This window comes from Acartia tonsa, chromosome 4 (assembly GCF_053477335.1).
Source record: "Acartia tonsa isolate MP-2025a chromosome 4, ASM5347733v1, whole genome shotgun sequence".
NCBI classification, from domain to species: Eukaryota; Metazoa; Arthropoda; class Copepoda; order Calanoida; family Acartiidae; genus Acartia; species Acartia tonsa.
Window position 1 is genome coordinate 43,891,175 of NC_137263.1, and position 22,954 is coordinate 43,914,128.

Genomic DNA, 22,954 nt, shown 5'->3' on the forward strand with positions numbered 1-22,954 from the left:
ATCAAAAAAAAATTTGGCGAAATTCTTAAAAGGACCAAGGAAATCTATAAAAAAAAAAAAAAAATGGGGGGGGATTTTTTTTGTTTTTGGGGGGGTTGGGGGTGTCCCACCCCCCAAGAAAATAGCCTAAAACCACCACAGCAGGACCAATAGGCATATACCCTGAAGAGTAGAATCCGATCGGTTCAGTGGTTACTGAGATCTTAAGGGACAGACGGACAGACAGACATCGTTCTACTTTGTATTATAGATTACTAGCGGGTACGGCCCTAGAAGCCTCTAGGGGCACTCAAGGTTTAGGGGGAAAAGTCGACCTCATCCCATTTTAAATTTAATCCCAAAGGGTAAAAAAATATTTGGGGGGGGGGACGGGGGTAAAGACACTCTCCCCAAAAATAATTTAAAACCCTCCCACGATCTATAAGAAGCTTCACTGTAAAGTTGAACCATTTCGGTTCATCGGTTAGCGAGATCCTTCGGGACAGACAAAAAACGCTTACTACTTTATATAATAGGATATGTTAAGTATTATATTAATAGTGTATGATTGCTGCGAGTGGGAAGCCTTCAGATATTTTTTTCCTGCAAGAATCATTTCAAAATTCACCATTACAATTGATTCTGAAATTGGCCATTTTTTATACCAAGATTTTCTAATGGTCAAGTGTAGAAGGGAAAGCTTATTATCATTACTTAGACAAGTATCAAAGAGCTTTAAGACTATGTGGAGTAGAAAATTGTTAAGATATATAATTACAGAATTGGGGGATTGTCAGCGACTGCCCATGCTGGGTGCTCCATTGAGTATTTGCAATTGCAAGGGAGATGGAAAACAGATGCAATGGCCAAAATTTATCATATAAGATCATTAGAAAGAAAGAAAAGAGTCTCAAAAGTTTTAAATTCTTTATAAAATGAGGACCCGAACTTCAGTGATTTTGTGATGCTTTTTTGCAGGGATTGGCAGCAGCCTGTAAGCCTCAGAAAAATCAACATTCTATTTTAAAATCTGCTGGAAGTCTAAACCTGACCGAAAAATGGCAATCCCTCTTTTCGAATGTTTCTTTGTTTTTGATTTGCGGAGCATTGCAATGGATGTTGTCATCTTTGTTATTTAAAATGTTTGTCTTGTTTGAACCACTACTTCAATTTAAGGGATCAAATGGTTCTGAGTGACTGAAAGAAAAGCTGCAAACGTCCTAACAACTAGTAATTAGAACTGATCTTATATTTACATATACTAGAAACAAGGTTGACAAAATCCATGAAAGCGAAGATCAAAAATGTGTCAGAACTTAAGCAGCAAATGATTTTATAAGACTAAACAAATTTATGTGGTTTTATTGCAAATTGATTAAATTCAAGATACTTTTTGAGGATATGTCTACATTTTTAGGACTTGATTATAGTGTTGCTTCGCTTACATTATTCTTGTTATCCTAAGAATTATCATTCAAAAACTGGACGAAGAGGATAATTATATTATACATTTTTTTGGCAAAAACATTTAAAAAAAACATGTTGTAAATAGACTTACAGACTGTCTATCAAAGGTTTTAGAGTTGCTGCGCTTATGAAATCCTACCTAACTATTATATGAATCCTCATATTATCTTTGAAATAGATAGGACAATTCTAACATGCCTTAATCAATGATAAGAGCTATCCATTACGCATATATTGACCCACCATAATCATAGAAAATCTTTGCTGTTAATTTCCATGGATAAATGAATAAGTCAAATATTATTTATTGGGGTTGGGATATTAAAAGCAAATTGTTATTTTTTCGTTGCGCATCTGGCAAGGTTATAATGATTTTACGCAAAACTCTGTTCTTGGAGGCTGCACTGAAAAACAGGTTTCTTTTGAGTGATGGTTATGTTTGGTATAATTGGGTTGAATATTATTATTCTTAACTAATATCTAATTGTTTTATTTTTGGGTTAAGTCTTTTATACCATGTGTTATTTAGACTTCGTTTGTGTTTAATTTTGTTTATTATGAATGGGTGGACTTTTATTTGTCGTCAATTTTATCATCATGATAAAAGTAGTTGATAATAAATTTTGATATTAATAAGAAGTCATCAAAATATCAATATTTTTTTTATTGTTTTCTACCTATGTTAATTTATGGTTTTATTTGCTAATTAACCTGTTGGTTTATCTCTTAATTAGGTTAAACTGATTTTTATTGCTCCCTCCCCAACATTTAAGTCCCTCCCTCAACCCTCCCATTCCCGTACTTTTTAATCCATCTTTTCAATGATTGACACAAAAAGCATTTTACCCGTTTGTACAGAATACTTTTTTAAAATTTAAATTTAAATTTTTTAAGAGGTGAAGATTAAAAAAAACATTTTTTTAAGTTTAATTACATACTAGTGCGTTCGTACTTAGCTCTAAAAGAGCGTAGAGATGTGAGGAAAATAGCCTAAAACAACCCTAAGACAATTAGAAAGCTTCCTTAAAGAATATAACTCATTCGGACCAGCAATTTCAGAGATCTTAAGCTTCAGTTAATTTACTCAACATGCCATCTCCTTAATTTCAAAAGTATATCAATATAAGATGTAAGATCTAAAATTAAATTTAGTCTGTTTAAAAGAAGGCAATTATTACTCTTCTTGTAGGAATTTATCTCAAATCATTGGCTGTAGCCTGACACAGGTCCTGGGATGGTTTTGGTTTATTTTATTTTTAAATGCTCATAGATCCCGGTATGGTTTCCGGCTATTTTTTTTACCCTTCGATTAGAGAGCTCTAAGATGCTAGAGGTGCCGTTACTAGTATTGAATATATAATCTAGAGTACATATTTCTAGAACTGCATGTAAATTCTTCGTGTATTAATATTTTTCTTGTCATTTCTTTATCCAGTGACAGTTCAGGATTTTTATCATCAAAACTAGAATCAAATAAAAAAAATCTTCTAAATTTGATTTAGATAATTATTTATTTTTTTCCTTAAAAAGTTTTTTTTATGTATTATAATATAAAACATTTATTCCCTTCTGTTTATGTGAATTTAATTGATTGTATTTAAAAACTGATTATGTAATATTGTAATATATGCAGGGTGGAAACAAAATTATAAACATAACTTATTATATAATATGGTAATTTATGTAGGGAAGACACAAAAAAAAAACATAGATGAAGTTGTTTAAAAATCCGTATTTCTCAACATAGGCTAAACTTTACTATACATGAAAAATTTGAAATTGCGTTTTTGAAAAAAATAATTAAACTGAGATTAAAGCAAATAGTGTACTTTTATTACTTGGAAAAATCAAAATATTTTGTGGACAACCTGAAAATATTTATTAGTATAAAATACGGACATTTGTTTTAGTAGAATTTCAACTTTGGTGTATTGCGGTTCATTTGCAGCAGAGACCTATTAAACACCTTCTTCATTAGGTTACCTTACAAAACAACAAATTTTAAACATAATTTTATCTTTGGTGCTATAATACATTAGTGACAAAAATTTAATCATATTTTCATATAGAAGTGATCTTTTTTTTTTGTAAATTGTGTCATCGAAATTTGTTAATGGTATGGTATGGTATTTATTAATTCCACTAACTAACATCATTTGGTATACAAGAATAAGTATATAACAAATATATGATATGATAAGATAAAAATTTAGAGATTACATTATTACATATAATAATTTTATAAGAAATTTGTATAGCAGATGGGGATGTAAGTTAGGAAGATCATGGCACTACAGTGTGTCTGAACACGTTGTAGGTTTACCCAAGACTTGGTTATAATTATCAGGTTAGAAGTTTATGAGCCATTGCCTACTCCCTCCTTCCAATTCTAAGGTTATTCTTAATCAGATAAATGTGATTAGTAGAAGTTTTGTGCTTAATTTTAGCTAATATTTCAGTTTCATTTTGCTTGTTTAAACCTTGTCTTACAATGTATTAACACTCTTAATTTTTCCTCAGTAATATTATGTTTCTTCCAAGAAAGCTCTAGTTATTTAACATATTAACAAATGCACAAAAGATAAAGATATTCAGTTATTTCAATCAAATTATACTATAATATAACTGAAAAGTCAAGGGTTTTTTTGTCTGAAGCTTAAGATCTAAATAATTACTGAACCATTACGGTTCTCTCTGTTTTAGGTAAGCTTCACATAGGTCCTGAGATGGTTTTAGACAATTTCATTTTTAGATTTAATTCTTGGGGTGGTTCTAGGCTATTTTTCTAGCCATATAGATAGGAAAAGTGCAAAGAAATGAAAGAAATTATATTTTTCAGTGAAGCTGTTGGTAAAAATTCAAAATCATCTACAAAATATCAACTTTAAAAAGTAATTTATTCTATAATGAAAATAACCATCCTTGTTGAATATTGAAAGTTTGTTCAATGATGAAGTGACACTTTAAAAACTTTTAATTGGTTTAACACAGTTTTTAATAAGCAACATAAATAAATTAATTATTATAAGAAGTAGTTCCATGAAGGCTATCTAGTTCAGACACTTCGAATATTAATGTGATTTAAGAAGAAATGTAAAATATATTTTTTATTTTTACATTTAATTTTCTTTGTGCTTATTTGATATTTAAAGAATGCTAGAAAAAAGAAACACATAAATTTGTTGAACATGAACCTAAACAGTATCAATTAATTAATATTTCTATGAAAATGCTTTTTATGGGACGGCCCTTTCAGATATGACAGAGTTCTGTGTCAGTATGTCAAAATGGTTGAGACACTACAGAGCTTCTATTTGTTCTTCATCAGCACTAACTAACCAATCAGGTATTGTTTAAGTATTTTGACCAATGAGATACAAGTGTGCAACATATTAACCAATCAGAAACGTTTTTCTTATCAACCAATATTGAGCTTCTATTTGTTCATCTTCTGCTTTCAAAACCCAATCAGTGGTAGTTTTAGCATTTTGACCAATCAGAAACAAATCTGCAATGAATCGGCCAGTTAGAAACAGTTAATTATTAAACAATCTTATAGTTCTAGTATTGGAGGATAGAAAGCTGACTGACATAGTAGCTGAGTTTGGATTGGAGGTACCCTATACAGCCTCCCGGCTACAAAATTCTTTCTCAGCCCACAGGTGAAATAGATGTCCTATAATCAAGTCTAGTCATTATATTATACAATTATTCTATTCATTATCAACAAATTTAGCTTGATCTAATATGAAAATTAATCTATGAAATGTGTATCCAACTCCTAAAATTCATTTTTATCATTGAATTTTGCCTGTCAATTACAGGCTTGCACACATAAACTTAACTATTTTTTGTTCTTGTGTCCTCCGAGCGGAGGGGTAAGTGGAAGACTTTGCAGCTCTGATGGTGTTGAACTGTCGGATGCACTGCGAAAAAGCTGTAACTCGACTTCCTCTTGTTTGTTTGTTTAAGTGGCTACACAAACAATTTTTTGTTACAAGCCTAAGTCTTTTTATTCCATTTATCAAAATCTATATTTTGACCTAAATTCTATCTGATTAAAGTGAATAAATACGAGAAATGTATGAAATATTTTTGGATCATGGAATGAAAACAAAGTCATTCCTAAATTAGGACAGAAGTCACCTTCCTAGGAAGGACATAAGTAGCCTTCCTCAAGTGAGAATTTGTTAGATGAAGGGCATAACATGCCTCCCTTAACAAAGATTTTGCAAGATTGAGGACATAAGTAGCCTCCCTTCACCTCACAAAACCTAGCTTTTTGATCCTTCACATAGCAAAATCTTGCATAAAATTGGTTTTTCTGTCCTTCACATAGCTAATTCTTGCAAAACATAGCAAATTCTTACAAAACATAGCAAATTCTTGCAAAACATTGCAAATTCTTACAAAACATAGCAAATTCTTGCAAAACATAGCAAATTCTTACAAAACATAGCAAATTCTTGGAAAACTTAGCTTTTCTGTCCTTCACATAGCTAATTCTTGCAAAACATAGCAAATTCTTACAAAACATAGCAAATTCTTGCAAAACATTGCAAATTCTTACAAAACATAGCAAATTCTTGCTAAACATAGCAAATTCTTGCAAAACATAGCAAATTCTTGCAAAACATAGCAAATTCTTGGAAAACTTAGCTTTTCTGTCCTTCACATAGCTAATTCTTGCAAAACATAGCAAATTCTTGCAAAACATAGAAAATTCTTACAAAACATAGCAAATTCTTACAAAACATAGCAAATTCTTGCAAAACATAGCAAATTCTTGCAAAACATGGCAAATTCTTAGAAAACTTAGCTTTTCTGTCCTTCACATAGCTAATTCTTGCAAAATATAGCAAATTCTTACAAAAAATAGCAAATTCTTACAAAACATAGCAAATTCTTGCAAAACATAGCAAATTCTTACAAAACATAGCAAATTCTTGGAAAACTTAGCTTTTCTGTCCTTCACATAGCTAATTCTTGCAAAACATAGCAAATTCTTACAAAACATAGCAAATTCTTGCAAAACATAGCAAATTCTTACAAAACATAGCAAAATATTAGAAAACTTAGCTTTTCTGTCCTTCACATAGCTAATTCTTGCATAACATAGCAAATTCTTGCAAAACATAGCAAATTCTTACAAAACATAGCAAATTCTTGCAAAACATAGCAAATTCTTACAAAACAAAGCAAATTCTTGCAAAACATAGCAAATTCTTGCAAAACATAGCAAATTCTTGCAAAACATAGCAAATTCTTGGAAAACTTAGCTTTTCTGTCCTTCACATAGCTAATTCTTGCAAAACATAGCAAATTCTTACAAAACATAGCTAATTCTTGCAAAACATAGCAAATTCTTACAAAACATAGCAAATTCTTGCAAAAAATAGCAAATTCTTGCAAAACATAGCAAATTCTTGCAAAACATAGCAAATTCTTGCAAAACATGGTAAATTCTTAGAAAACTTAGCTTTTCTGTCCTTCACATAGCTAATTCTTGCAAAACATAGCAAATTCTTACAAAACATAGCAAATTCTTACAAAAAATAGCAAATTCTTGCAAAACATAGCAAATTCTTACAAAACATAGCAAATTCTTGGAAAACTTAGCTTTTCTGTCCTTCACATAGCTAATTCTTGCAAAACATAGCAAATTCTTACAAAACATAGCAAATTCTTACAAAACATAGCAAATTCTTACAAAACATAGCAAATTCTTAAAAAACATAGCAAATTCTTGAAAAACTTAGCTTTTCTGTCCTTCACATAGCAAATTCTTGCAAAACATAGCAAATTCTTGCAAAACATAGCAAATTCTTGCAAAACATTGCAAATTCTTACAAAACATAGCAAATTCTTGCAAAACATAGCAAATTCTTACAAAACATAGCAAATTCTTGGAAAACTTAGCTTTTCTGTCCTTCACATAGCTAATTCTTGCAAAACATAGCAAATTCTTACAAAACATAGCAAATTCTTGCAAAACATTGCAAATTCTTACAAAACATAGCAAATTCTTGCTAAACATAGCAAATTCTTGCAAAACATAGCAAATTCTTGCAAAACATAGCAAATTCTTGGAAAACTTAGCTTTTCTGTCCTTCACATAGCTAATTCTTGTAAAACATAGCAAATTCTTGCAAAACATAGAAAATTCTTACAAAACATAGCAAATTCTTGCAAAACATAGCAAATTCTTGCAAAACATAGCAAATTCTTGCAAAACATGGCAAATTCTTAGAAAACTTAGCTTTTCTGTCCTTCACATAGCTAATTCTTGCAAAATATAGCAAATTCTTACAAAAAATAGCAAATTCTTACAAAACATAGCAAATTCTTGCAAAACATAGCAAATTCTTACAAAACATAGCAAATTCTTGGAAAACTTAGCTTTTCTGTCCTTCACATAGCTAATTCTTGCAAAACATAGCAAATTCTTACAAAACATAGCAAATTCTTGCAAAACATAGCAAATTCTTGCAAAACATAGCAAATTCTTGCAAAACATAGCAAATTCTTGCAAAACATTGCAAATTCTTACAAAACATAGCAAATTCTTGCAAAACATAGCAAATTCTTACAAAACATAGCAAATTCTTGGAAAACTTAGCTTTTCTGTCCTTCACATAGCTAATTCTTGCATAACATAGCAAATTCTTGCAAAATATAGCAAATTCTTACAAAACATAGCAAATTCTTGCAAAACATAGCAAATTCTTACAAAACATAGCAAATTCTTGCAAAACATAGCAAATTCTTGCAAAACATAGCAAATTCTTACAAAACATAGCAAATTCTTGGAAAACTTAGTGACGTGTAGTAATAGCAAGAACAAACAGCTAAATATTCTAATAAAGTGTATTAATTCAAGACAAGTTAAACATACAATAATAATATTAAATATAATAGCAAGTATTCACTTTTAGGTTTGTGCCGAGTTGCAGAGCAAAGTCTTGCTCCGAAACGGTTGACACAAGAACTGACGGCTACAATATACAAAATACATATAATGCTCTCAAGACAGGAAGAAAGGGACTATACATCACATTTCTCCCCGGCTTTAACATGAACATAAATTTCGAAACTGTAACATTACAGATTGAATATAACAATATGTTTATTACATGTTAATTATCAAATATATTATAAATAGCATTGAATGCTTATTAAATAGATAATAATTGATCTGGTATGACACCTGCCATAATTTTTTTTTTTTTTTTTTTTTTTATTTTATTTCCAGATCTTTAAACATTTCATATACATTTTTTTTTCTTTTTGTTTTGGTTCCTTAGAACTCTTGTTTTTTATATGTTCCTTTTTTTTCTCTTTATGTGTTTTTTTTTTTCTCTTTTTTTATATTTTTTTTTAAAAAAACATTGATTAACATATAATCATTGAAAAATGCATTGATTAACATATAATGCATTGATTAACATATAAACATTGGAAATGCATTGATTAACATAGTTATTATAAATGCATGATAAATAAAAACACTGATTAACATATAACCATCAGAATGCATTGATTTAAAAACATGTCATTAGAGATGCATTGTTATAAAAGCATTAATATTAAACCTTTCGAGACTACTACTGCCTCAACAAATACTTAAACATTAATACATAAAAATAAAATAAAATATGAATTAATACACAGTAAAACTATAATTATTCTTGATCATAATATTCATTTTCTTTTGCCAGATTTTTCTTGATAATAGTAGTATCATTCATATCCATCAATCCATCAATCCATCAACATCTCACAAATGACATAACCATACCAATGCTACAACACCACAAACGATATAACCATACCAGTTGACCTTAGCTTAGTTATAAACTTAGTTATAAACTGGTTTCCACTTAGCAACTGTGATTTTCTCAAACAACACAACAGCCATTCACCTCCACCACAAGAAGCCTCCAATCTCTTCAAAAAATTGGGATCAAATTCTTTCTAGCATCGACTCTAGCTACTTCCCAAAATTCACCCTTTCCTGATTCAAAATACGTTGCTGATCCTGCAGGTTAGCCAACCGAGCATCTAACTCAACCATTCTAGTAGCCAAACCTGCCAAATGTTTGAGGTCTCAGGTCAAAAATCAGAACTGCTGTTCACATTTATCATCCAGGAGATTATATCTATTGCATAGTCAGGCATGACTTAAGCCTAATAATGACAACCACAATAACTGCTATTAACATCTCTGTTAGAATCCAAAAATCGACATGTCATTCAAAATACAGAAACTGCCAATGATTTTCGTTATAACAATGATGCTACTGTTGACACTCCAACCAATGATAACGTTGACAACAATGAACAGAAACAACAAACACAGAGAAAACTGCAGCCGAACAAAAGCAACCAAAACCTTCGCCATAGATTGATTCGAAATCTGATCCATTTCGTTTTTCAATACTAACTATCGACAAAAACACCAGCTATTGACAAGTAAGATATCCAACCTGGCAGTCAAATCTACAACAGCCACATCATCTTTAAGCCCCGCCTTCTTTAGAACAGCTAAAATTTTACTAACCAGCATTTTACTTTAACTGCCCACTGTATTAACAACTTACAAATATCCGTTTTATCAGTCATAAATATATTTAAGATACAATGCATGCTATTGAAAATTCTGCACAACTTCACAATAGCTTCTAGCCCATGGTGTATATCTCTGTTTATCATTATCTATCAACTAAATACTTCTCATTTTGACAACTGTAAATACATCTCTTTGTAGCTACCTGACTCACTGTGCATTTATTTGCATCATCCTGACACACTGTGCACATCTGTTCAAAATAAATATCAACATAATTCGTTTAGCTCTTTGTATCTACCTGACTCACTGTGCATTTATTTACGTTATTCTGGCACACTGTGCACATCTGTTCAAAATGTTACAATATCAACATATTTCGTTTAACTCAATGTTATTTCATTATCCTTTCAAATTAAGCTTCAAAACTACTCTCCGACGTCTTATTATCCACAACTGTTGCTTAAATGCTTAAAGGGATAGTTCTATGAAGTGTATTTAAAGAGTTAAGGTACTTAGAGTAGTGAACTTTTATATGTCTTAGTAGAATATATTAGGCATTGGATAGATATGATTATATGTTAAAGAATTTTTAACATTGACCAGACCAAACTTTTTTTATATGACAATATCTAAAAAAGTTAAAGTGATTTGCCACATAAATTACATGAGAATGGTCTATTTTTTACCAAATATGTATAGCCAAAACACCAATTTTAGAGAATCTTTTTCCACATATTTCACAAGAGTTAAAAAAAAATTGAACAGGGGTTCCCCTTGAGACAAGTTACTTAAAAAACATAAAAAATAACGTCCGGTTCATTATAGTACAGGTTTTCTAATAGATTCTTTTAAAAAATAAAGAAAACCGTCCGGTTTACTTACAATATACACATTATCTCACGCGGAAATACCAACTAACCATACAACATATATATATACATATAAAAAGACCATTCTCATGTAATTTATGTTGCAAATCACAAACTTTTTTAGATATTGTCAAATAAAAAAATTTCGGTCAGGTCAATGTTAAAATTCTTTATTACAATCATATCTATCCAATGCCTAATATATTCTACTAAGACATATAAAAAGAACACTACTCTAAGTACTATATTAAATATTTTATTGGTCAGTCTTTGTTGTTATGTGTATTTTGTTTTATAAAAAGTTTGAAGTTCTTTTAACTAGTAAATGCTTTCTAAAGTTGTATTTATGACAAAAAAGTTTTTGCCATATATAACATGCAACGAAGTTGAAAATAAAAATGAAAAACTCATTTTTTATGGAAAATCCCTGGTCAAATCTTTTAATTTTAATCAATAACTTTAAATTATGCACTACTACGTTATTTAAAATAGAAAAAACTTACAGTTCACTATTTTTTTTTTAAATGCACTTCGTGAAACTATCCCTTTAACACCTCCAAGTCTTCAAAACTTTTCAACAGTTATTATAAATCTAGCAATCTATAAATCTAAATTACTTTTCTTCTCCTTGGCAGCAGTTGGACTGTTGATTGGAGTATTTGTAACAGGTTGAGAAAGGGTTGCAACAACAGTACCAACAGATTGACTTGCTTCAGTAGGATTATGATCATCACTATCACCAGTACTATCATTAGCTGCATATGATTTGCCACTACTGGTTGATTTAAGACTCTTCTTGCCAAGATCAGTAATAGTCTTCCCATATATAGAGATATCATATTCAAGCTCAAAGATAGCTTCATCAATCATTGTTTGCAAGTATTTAATCTGTAACATCATCAGCTCTCCTTTTACTTTCAACTCTCTTCTTCAGCTCTAGTACATCATGAGGAAACATATTCTGTTGCACAATAGACAGAATATCAGTAAATCCATAAACATCCATAAACTCCAGCAGCTCCTTACATTCCAAATATGTTGTCAATCCAGCACAGGCTTCCTATGGAGTTTTGTGCAAGCACTCAGTTGTTAGCTTCAGGTACTTTTCATGATCACAAAATCTCCTTATAGTTGCCAGAGAATACAGGAACCTTGAACTTGATATCTACCTTCCTGGTGATACTCCAAGCTTCTTGACCGCATTATTGAGAGCTGTTTTAGCATCCTGTTTAGCTTCCTGTTTAGCTTCCTGTTTAGCTTCCTGTTTAGCATTCTGAACTTCTACAGACTTCACATCTAATCTATAAACAGATTCTACAGCAGCAATAGCATGTTTCACAATATTACTGACCCAATTACTAAACAATCATAAATAATGCTCCTTTAATATCGATAAAATTCAACATATAATCGGTCATGTACCATAGTGTATCCTGTACCAGCCTCCACTCTCTCTCCATCAACAATTCAACATATAATCGGTCAGAGCACAGTGTATCATATACCAGCCTCCACTCTCTCTCACACCTTTTAACTATATCATAAAACAAAACAAATCACTCACCTACAAATAATACCAATGTCAACACAAAACAATGGCCAAATTCAAAACTAGATTTCAGTCACCACCAACTACTTCTCTTGCGGCCGATCTAAAACAAAATACAATCATTTTAGATGCCAAAACTTATTTAATACATATTTTATTTTCACTCAACATGTATTAGTATATATAACATTAATCAAATGTATATCAATATTGAACATCATTAAAAATAAAATCTTAACAAACTAAAACTCACCAACAGGTAATACTGTATCTCAACCACCACAACTACTCCTCTTTTCGACCAATCTAAAACATAATACAATTATTTTAGATGCCATACTTAAATGTTATCACTTAACAAATAAAATTTCAACATGTCTTCTTAAAAATGTATTAAGAAATATAATATTAATCAAATGTTTGTCAATAATCGAGCAACATAAAAATAATTCTTAATACAATATATTAGTCTAATACAGTAAAAAATTTACCTAATTATTCTATGAAATATCTGAATAATAACTTATATCATCCACAACTATTTTTATGTATTAGAATCTTGAAAGTTGAAGCACAACTAACTATTTTTCTCTATACCTGAGAGCACTTTCTTGCGCAGCTCAACTTTTGCGCATACAACGCCCAACTCCTGCTCATCATTGCAGCTACCTCTCTGCACCACCCCATCTTGCGCATACCAACTCCGAGAGACAGTGCAAACTTTCCTTGCCAAATTTTTGCCCACCCCCCTTCTCCATGAAGAGAGACAGCTCCACACAAATATCTAATGCATTATAACAATTTTGCTTCATGAAATTCTAAGCTTCATAAATAATTTTGCTGAATCAACATCACTAAATCGCAATATAAATCCAAACTTTACATCTATCTACTTTTTGTATTTCGAACTTTACATGATGATTTCTGCAGCAAGTAGGTACAATTTAGAAAACGTAGCAACACTATAATCATTTCTATGACGTCCATACTTCCATTTGTAAACATGTTGATTTGACCACAAATTTCTATATGATCTAATTATCCGATTGTTTTGATGTATATTGATTCCTGGGACAACAAAGTACAATTCTTATGATTACAATGTCAAGCATCCAATCACCCTTCAGACAACCAACACTCTGAGATGCACAACCTTTTTCGAGAAATTTTAACTGTGCATGGTATTGAATTGCGCCTGTTTTAGCCCAAGGCATTCCCTCACTCTAACTATTTACTTCTAACTATTTACTTCATTTACTTCAAGTATCTGACATAGTAGCAGTGAGAACCATTTTTAACGTCTGTGCATGGTAACGAGTTTCACCGGTTTTGGCCAAAACATTCCCCCCACTCTAACTTTTACGTCACACATCTCACATAGTAGCAGTAGGAACCATTTTTAGCTTTGTTAGTTATGACTCAGTGTCAGACCGAGATTTAAACCTATCACCTACCCAACGACAAGTAGATGTGCTACGTGTTAAGCGGTTTACAAGCGAAGCCACTCTATAAGCAAGTTCATAAAATGTAAGTAAAACATCAATCTGTATCAATCAGTTCTTTTTTAACAAATTTACTTACAATTTTACATCGACTCTTATACACTTATTTTCTCAGTGTTGACACTATACAAGTGTTGATGTTCGTTTGTCCTACCATTCAATGCTTCGCTTTTGTTAATGTTGTCTTCCTTGTTTTTTACAAAGATTATTCAGTTCTGACACTATGCAAGTGTTGATGTTCGTTTGTCCTACCATTCAATACTTCGCTTTTATTAATGTTGTCTTCCTTGTTTATTACAAACAAATTTGCTTACAATTTTGCATTGAATCTTATACGAGTATATTCTGATTATTTAATTTTGACACTACACAAGTGTTGATGTCCATTTGTCCTGCCATTCCATTGCTTCGTTTTTACGGATGCTGTCATCTTTGTTTTTATACATCATATCCTTATTACAATAAAAATCATATATCATATAAATCATATATCAACATTTACTATACGAGTGTTAATGCTCCATTTTTATGAATATTAATATCCTTGGTTTATACATCATATTCGAAAACGTTTCAATTACAATAGAAGTCATATATAAGTCAAACTAAACTTGCAACATTTAACCACCAAGTCTAAACAACACATTTAGTATTAATCTATATTGCATCACCCATCATTAGATATAGATATACACAATAGACATCTCTTCCCTACACAATCCTATATATAATAGATCTATTGTCAAAACTTGCACAAAGTTTTATTTTCAACAAACATCCATAAATAATATATCCATTGTACACACATCAACAAGTTTTCTCTTCTCTCCATACAAATATTTCCAATAACATTCATTTCCTACTATACAAATATTTCCGATAATTCATTCATATATATATATAATATGTCCATTATACATTTCAATTCTGCACACATATCATAATTAATCCACATATAATATGTCCATTGTACAATCCAATTCTACACACATATCTCTCTCTCACTCTCTCTCTCTCTCTCTCTCTCTCTCTCTCTCTCTCTCTCTCTCACATCATAATCAAATACTGAATAACAATTTTTGCTTCATTAAAAATTTTTGCTGAGTTATGCATTCCAATCTTAAATCGCCATTTAATTGTTTAAAATAAATCTAGTTAAATCCACAAAAATTCCGCCCACCAATCAAATATCACATTCTACTGATCATGATGACAAGTATGTATCAATCCAAATCAACGTAAATTCAAAAACAAAACAAACAAAATTTCTGTTCTATCTATAATAGAAATTTCGTACTATGAATAATATATCACAGATCAAAGATCACATATCTATCTTCACGCAAGTACAATCGTTATTATTCATAGCACATTTTAACCATATTCAAAATATTTTGTTTCCATACATATAAACTTAAGAGTAGCTTTACTCTTATTTATACATAAACCGCAATATAATTGTTTTAAAATTAAATACTTAGAACCATAATAACTGACTCAACTTTTAAAACAATTTACAGCCTTTCATCAAAATTCTAATACTTTTTAAAGTATCTAATTTCAAATTTTTATCCAATTTTCATAAAATCACGATATTAACATTTAATAAAATCAATTTTCTTCCATTAACAATTTTACAAAATTGTATTCCTATTTTCGTTGAAATTAATCCATCTTCAATTTTTTATTATTCTTATCTCTGTTAGACACCACAATAGTCTGAAACAAAAATAAATATATCCAAATATCCAATTCCAGTGTAACAAAACAAAAAAAAATAAATGCATATATTTTGATTTTCATAATAACATAATCTCATAAACTCGTATTCAATAGTTAACAAAATGTTATATTTCCAGAATTCAAATAATTACCATAAATCAAATTATTTTCCATCACAAACTTTATAGAGTTGCTTCGTTTCTCTCCTTATTATTTAAACAATGTCAGCGCTTTCCAAATTATATGTTATAAATTCTAACCTTATGCATGGACACCACAATGGCAGATAAATTAACATTTATCCCACTAATTCGAATAATATCAGAGATCTACATTGATTAGCAATGGATACAACAATGGAAAATAAATTGACGTTCATTCCCAAAAAATCGAGTAAGATCAGTAATATACAGGGATATAACAATAGCAGATAAATTTTCGTTCATTCTAGAAAAAGTTACTCCACAAATAATCTATATGATTTGTAACATAACATCTCCGAGTTAGATCAGTAATATACATGGATATAACAATAGCAGATAAATTTTCGTTCATTCTAGAAAAAGTTGCTCCACAAATAATTGATATGATTTGTATGTCAACATAACATCTGCGAGTTTTATTTCCTAAATAAAAATACTTCCAGAAGCACAACTTCTATACATTTTTATAAGCCGTCAAATCTATCAGATACAAAACTTATTCAATTATAGATATCTTAATTGCAAAACTACAAAAATCGATCGCCGCCACACCGCCGTCAAATCGCCGTAGTACATGTATATCCTGCTGATACAATCCAAAACTGTAGAGAAAATCCTTCTTCCCTGCAAATTGTAGAAAGAAATACTCGTTTAATCAATACACGTCTGTCCTGAATAAGCTATAGAAAGAAATACATGTCTAACAATATACGTCTGTCCTTGTTTACGATACATGTAATCCTTGCTTCCCTGCAAATTGTAGAAAGGAATAAACTGTAGAGAGAATACATTTTTAACAATACTCAACTGTCCTCGTCTCCCTGTAGAAACAAACTATAAAAGGATATATTTTTAACAACACATGTCTATCCTTCTCTCCCTGCTGATACATGTCCAGGGCGGCGATACACGCCCAGCCATCCCCACCGCCACATTATCAATTCTATTATTCAAAGAATTAAACAGAGACACCCACATGTTGTCCTTCTCCTCACGAGACATCTTCCTCCACATCTTCCTGAACTCAGCAATGTCCATCATGGTCACTGCAGATATCCTGAACAAAAACCAAAAGCAAAGAAATAATACAATTAAAAGAAAATCTGAGCTATAGATTCATCCTACCGACTGCGCCAAAATGACGTGTAGTAATAGCAAGAACAAACAGCTAAATATTCTAATAAAGTGTATTAATTCAAGACAAGTTAATAGCAAGTATTCACTTTTAGGTTCGTGCCGAGTTGCAGAGCAAAGTCTTGCTCCGAAACGGTTGACACAAGAACTGACGGCTAATATACAAAATACATATAATGCTCTCAAGACAGGAAGAAAGGGACTATACATCACATTAGCTTTTCTGTCCTTCACATAGCTAATTCTTGCAAAACATAGCAAATTCTTACAAAACATAGCAAATTCTTACAAAACATAGCAAATTCTTACAAAACATAGCAAATTCTTACAAAACATAGCAAATTCTTACAAAACATAGCAAATTCTTGGAAAACTTAGCTTTTCTGTCCTTCACATAGCTAATTCTTGCAAAACATAGCAAATTCTTACAAAACATAGCAAATTCTTACAAAACATAGCAAATTCTTACAAAACATAGCAAATTCTTACAAAACATAGCAAATTCTTGGAAAACTTAGCTTTTCTGTCCTTCACATAGCTAATTCTTGCAAAACATAGCAAATTCTTGCAAAACATAGCAAATTCTTACAAAACATAGCAAATTCTTACAAAACATAGCAAATTCTTGCAAAACATAGCAAATTCATACAATGAGGGTCCCAAACTCAAAAACGAATTTTCAGCGCGATCCGATTACCGGCTCTCAAGATACGGTGACCTGGTGTACTTGGTACCAACGGTACGATTTGGGAAATGGTTCGAATCCTTAGTAAATTTGGCTAAGTCCAAAAATTTTTTGACACTTATAATATTTTTGACCTGGTGTCCTCTCAGTAGGTACGCTTGGTGTCACCTGGGTATTTTTTCTTCAAAAATTTGACTAAGTGTCAAAATATTTTTGAACTTAGCCAAATTTACTAAGGATTCGAACCATTTCCCAAATCTTACAGTCGATACCAAGGACACCAGGTCACCGTATCTCAACAACCGGTGGTCGGATTGCGCTGAAAATTCGTTTTTGAGTTTCAGACACTTTTTGCAAGAATTTGCTATGTTTTGCAAGAATTTGCTACGTTTTGTAAGAATTTGCTATGTTTTGCAAGAATTTGCTATGTTTTGTAAGAATTTGCTATGTTTTGCAAGAATTAGCTATGTGAAGGACAGAAAAGCTAAGTTTTCCAAGAATTTGCTATGTTTTGTAAGAATTTGCTATGTTTTGCAAGAATTTGCTATGTTTTGTAAGAATTTGCTATGTTTTGTAAGAATTTGCTATATTTTGCAAGAATTAGCTATGTGAAGGACAGAAAAGCTAAGTTTTCTAAGAATTTGCCATGTTTTGCAAGAATTTGCTATGTTTTGCAAGAATTTGCTATGTTTTGCAAGAATTTGCTATGTTTTGTACGAATTTTCTATGTTTTGCAAGAATTTGCTATGTTTTGCAAGAATTAGCTATGTGAAGGACAGAAAAGCTAAGTTTTCCAAGAATTTGCTATGTTTTGCAAGAATTTGCTATGTTTTGCAAGAATTTGCTATGTTTAGCAAGAATTTGCTATGTTTTGTAAGAATTTGCAATGTTTTGCAAGAATTTGCTATGTTTTGTAAGAATTTGCTATGTTTTGCAAGAATTAGCTATGTGAAGGACAGAAAAGCTAAGTTTTCCAAGAATTTGCTATGTTTTGTAAGAATTTGCTATGTTTTGCAAGAATTTGCTATGTTTTGAAAGAATTTGCAATGTTTTGCAAGAATTTGCTATGTTTTGTAAGAATTTGCTATGTTTTGCAAGAATTAGCTATGTGAAGGACAGAAAAGCTAAGTTTTCCAAGAATTTGCTATGTTTTGCAAGAATTTGCTCTGTTTTGCAAGAATTTGCTATGTTTTGTAAGAATTTGCAATGTTTTGCAAGAATTTGCTATGTTTTGTAAGAATTTGCAATGTTTTGCAAGAATTTGCTATGTTTTGTAAGAATTTGCTATGTTTTGCAAGAATTAGCTATGTGAAGGACAGAAAAGCTAAGTTTTCCAAGAATTTGCTATGTTTTGTAAGAATTTGCTATGTTTTGCAAGAATTTGCTATGTTTTGCAAGAATTTGCTATGTTTTGTAAGAATTTGCAATGTGAAGGACAGAAAAGCTAAGTTTTCCAAGAATTTGCTATGTTTTGCAAGAATTTGCTATGTTTTGCAAGAATTTGCTATGTTTTGCAAGAATTTGCTATGTTTTGCAAGAATTTGCTGTGTTTTGCAAGAATTTGCTATGTTTTGTAAGAATTTGCTATGTTTTGCAAGAATTTGCTATGTTTTGCAAGAATTAGCTATGTGAAGGACAGAAAAGCTAAGTTTTCCAAGAATTTGCTATGTTTTGCAAGAATTTGCTATGTTTTGCAAGAATTTGCTATGTTTAGCAAGAATTTGCTAAGTTTTCCAAGAATTTGCTATGTTTTGTAAGAATTTGCTATGTTTTGCAAGAATTTGCTTTGTTTTGTAAGAATTTGCTATGTTTTGTAAGAATTTGCTATATTTTGCAAGAATTAGCTATGTGAAGGACAGAAAAGCTAAGTTTTCTAAGAATTTGCCATGTTTTGCAAGAATTAGCTATGTTTTGTAAGAATTTGCTATGTTTTGCAAGAATTAGCTATGTGAAGGACAGAAAAGCTAAGTTTTCTAAGAATTTGCCATGTTTTGCAAGAATTTGCTATGTTTTGCAAGAATTTGCTATGTTTTGCAAGAATTTGCTATGTTTTGTAAGAATTTTCTATGTTTTGCAAGAATTTGCTATGTTTTGCAAGAATTAGCTATGTGAAGGACAGAAAAGCTAAGTTTTCCAAGAATTTGCTATGTTTTGCAAGAATTTGCTATGTTTTGCAAGAATTTGCTATGTTTAGCAAGAATTTGCTATGTTTTGTAAGAATTTGCAATGTTTTGCAAGAATTTGCTATGTTTTGTAAGAATTTGCTATGTTTTGCAAGAATTAGCTATGTGAAGGACAGAAAAGCTAAGTTTTGCATGAATTTGCTATGTTTTGTAAGAATTTGCTATGTTTTGCAAGAATTTGCTATGTTTTGTAAGAATTTGCAATGTTTTGCAAGAATTTGCTATGTTTTGTAAGAATTTGCTATGTTTTGCAAGAATTAGCTATGTGAAGGACAGAAAAGCTAAGTTTTCCAAGAATTTGCTATGTTTTGCAAGAATTTGCTCTGTTTTGCAAGAATTTGCTATGTTTTGTAAGAATTTGCAATGTTTTGCAAGAATTTGCTATGTTTTGTAAGAATTTACAATGTTTTGCAAGAATTTGCTATGTTTTGTAAGAATTTGCTATGTTTTGCAAGAATTAGCTATGTGAAGGACAGAAAAGCTAAGTTTTCCAAGAATTTGGTATGTTTTGTAAGAATTTGCTATGTTTTGCAAGAATTTGCTATGTTTTGCAAGAATTTGCTATGTTTTGTAAGAATTTGCAATGTGAAGGACAGAAAAGCTAAGTTTTCCAAGAATTTGCTATGTTTTGCAAGAATTTGCTATGTTTTGCAAGAATTTGCTATGTTTTGCAAGAATTTGCTATGTTTTGCAAGAATTTGCTGTGTTTTGCAAGAATTTGCTATGTTTTGTAAGAATTTGCTATGTTTTGCAAGAATTTGCTATGTTTTGTAAGAATTTGCAATGTTTTGCAAGAATTTGCTATGTTTTGTAAGAATTTGCTATGTTTTGTAAGAATTTGCTATGTTTTGCAAGAATTAGCTATGTGAAGGACAGAAAAGCTAAGTTTTCCAAGAATTTGCTATGTTTTGTAAGAATTTGCTATGTTTTGCAAGAATTTGCTATGTTTTGTAAGAATTTGCTATGTTTTGCAAGAATTAGCTATGTGAAGGACAGAAAAGCTAAGTTTTCCAAGAATTTGCTATGTTTTGCAAGAATTTGCTATGTTTTGCAAGAATTTGCTATGTTTTGCAAGAATTTGCTATGTTTTGCAAGAATTTGCTGTGTTTTGCAAGAATATGCTATGTTTTGTAAGAATTTGCTATGTTTTGCAAGAATTTGCTATGTTTTGTAAGAATTTGCAATGTTTTGCAAGAATTTGCTATGTTTTGTAAGAAATTGCTATGTTTTGCAAGAATTAGCTATGTGAAGGACAGAAAAGCTAAGTTTTCCAAGAATTTGCTATGTTTTGTAAGAATTTGCTATGTTTTGCAAGAATTTGCTATGTTTTGTAAGAATTTGCTATGTTTTGCAAGAATTTGCTATGTTTTGCAAGAATTTGCTATGTTTTGTAAGAATTTGCTATGTTTTGCAAGAATTTGCTATGTTATGCAAGAATTTGCTATGTGAAGGACAGAAAAGCTAAGTTTTCTAAGAATTTGCTATGTTTTGTAAGAATTTGCTATGTTTTGCAAGAATTTGCTATGTTTTGTAAGAATTTGCAATGTTTTGCAAGAATTTGCTATGTTTTGTAAGAATTTGCTATGTTTTGCAAGAATTAGCTATGTGAAGGACAGAAAAGCTAAGTTTTCCAAGAATTTGCTATGTTTTGCAAGAATTTGCTATGTTTTGCAAGATGAAGGACATAAGCAGCCTTCCTAATGTAAGAATTTGTCAGACAAAGGACATAAGTCACCTCCCTTAAGTTAGATTTTGTTAGATGAAGGACATAAGTAGCCTTCCTTAGATCAATTTCCAGTGACTTCTGTCCTAATTAGGAATGACTTTGTTTTCTTTCCATGATCCATATTTTTTTTATATTTTTCCTTTATTGACATTTTATATATTTTAGTTTTGAAGCAGAAAACGACGACATTTCAATTCATAACTCAGAAGAAGATATAACAGGGATAGAGACAAATTTTATTTTTAAAGATTTGTGATGTTCTGAATCAATTGAGGTTACAAGGGGGGGGGGGAGGTTAGTGGGGCTTCACCCTTCCCAGACAATTTTCATGGATGGATGTAACCTATCATCATACACTGAGATATATTTATTTGGGCGTAATTGAATAAAAATTCTGCTCTAATTTCGAACACTTTGTTGTAAGAGAATTAACCCTTAAAAAAGAACAAAGTCGCCTATGCCTATGGTCTTTGAGCCATTATTTTCAAAGCAGGTAAAATACCCCTCCCCCTTCCTCCTTCTCTAAATGGCATAAAACCTGTCATGTCCAATAGCAAGCTTTTCTAAAAGTTTAACAATAATGTTCTATCCGTTTACTAGGTCTTACTAGACATTCATACGTCCATACATATCTCCAAATACTTAAGTATAATAGTTCATACTAGCGGCTTCGCCCCTAGCCCCTAGAGGTTTGATCAACTTAATTTTTCGTATTTTAGATTTAATACAAAAAATAAAATAAAAATTTAATTTTAGGGGGGGGGGGTATTTTTCATCTTTTGGTGGGGTTGGGGGTGTCAAAACCCCCAAGAAAATAGTTATAAACCTTCCCGGGACCTATGAGAAGCTACCCTGTTAAAGAGAACCCGATCGGTTCAGCGGTTAGCGAGATCCTTTGTTACAAACAAACAAACAAACAGACAAACAAACATACAGACAGACATCGTTCTACTTTGTATTATAGAGTCTCTATTTATTTTAGAAGAATACAAATTTGGAGAACAAAATTCTAACAATTATAAAAGGAAATTTCCAACCGTTGAAATTTTATAACTTTTACTAGATCGTGATAGGTTGGTACAAACTAGCAGTGTCCAAACTTATAATCTAATTCACTAGGTGTAATTTTGTTTATCATTATTGGGGGTTATTCTCAATTTATCATCTATTGTCTTATTATCCTAAATCTTTAAAAATATGCATTCATTCAGAAAATAAGTAGAACAACGAAAAGTGAAAGCCTTTAGTTTTTACAAATTAGGTTAAAATACATTTTGTAAATAATAGTTGGTGATTCTCAGTTCCTCGGGACCAAATAACGAAAACAATGGAGCAATGTTAAAGCAAGGAAAATACTTTTAAAACA

General features: G+C 30.9%; 1 protein-coding gene and 1 long non-coding RNA gene across 2 annotated transcripts; one reads left to right on the plus strand and one right to left on the minus strand.

Annotated features, from left to right (window-relative positions):
- Positions 1-4,693: 4,693 nt before the first annotated feature.
- On the plus strand, positions 4,694-22,641 carry LOC145315482 (uncharacterized). Its single transcript, XM_080155464.1, has 4 exons — positions 4,694-4,792; positions 5,006-5,108; positions 21,754-21,807; positions 22,569-22,641. The coding sequence occupies exons 1-4, from the start codon at positions 4,705-4,707 to the stop codon at positions 22,639-22,641; spliced, it is 318 nt and encodes a 105-aa protein (XP_080011590.1). The 5' UTR covers positions 4,694-4,704.
- Positions 12,393-13,292, minus strand: LOC145317321 (uncharacterized). Its single transcript, XR_013878967.1, has 3 exons — positions 12,925-13,292; positions 12,687-12,739; positions 12,393-12,536 (listed from the first exon to the last, which is right to left on the minus strand). It is a non-coding gene; the product is annotated as an uncharacterized LOC145317321 (long non-coding RNA).
- Positions 22,642-22,954: the final 313 nt, after the last annotated feature.

Coding starts and splice junctions, on each gene's coding strand:
- LOC145315482 (XM_080155464.1), top strand. CDS start 4,705: ATGACAGAGTTCTGTGTCAGTATGTCAAAATGGTTGAGACACTACAGA. Junction 4,793..5,005: donor AGCACTAACTAACCAATCAG/GTATTGTTTAAG, acceptor ACAATCTTATAG/TTCTAGTATTGGAGGATAGA. Junction 5,109..21,753: donor AATTCTTTCTCAGCCCACAG/GTGAAATAGATG, acceptor TATATATTTTAG/TTTTGAAGCAGAAAACGACG.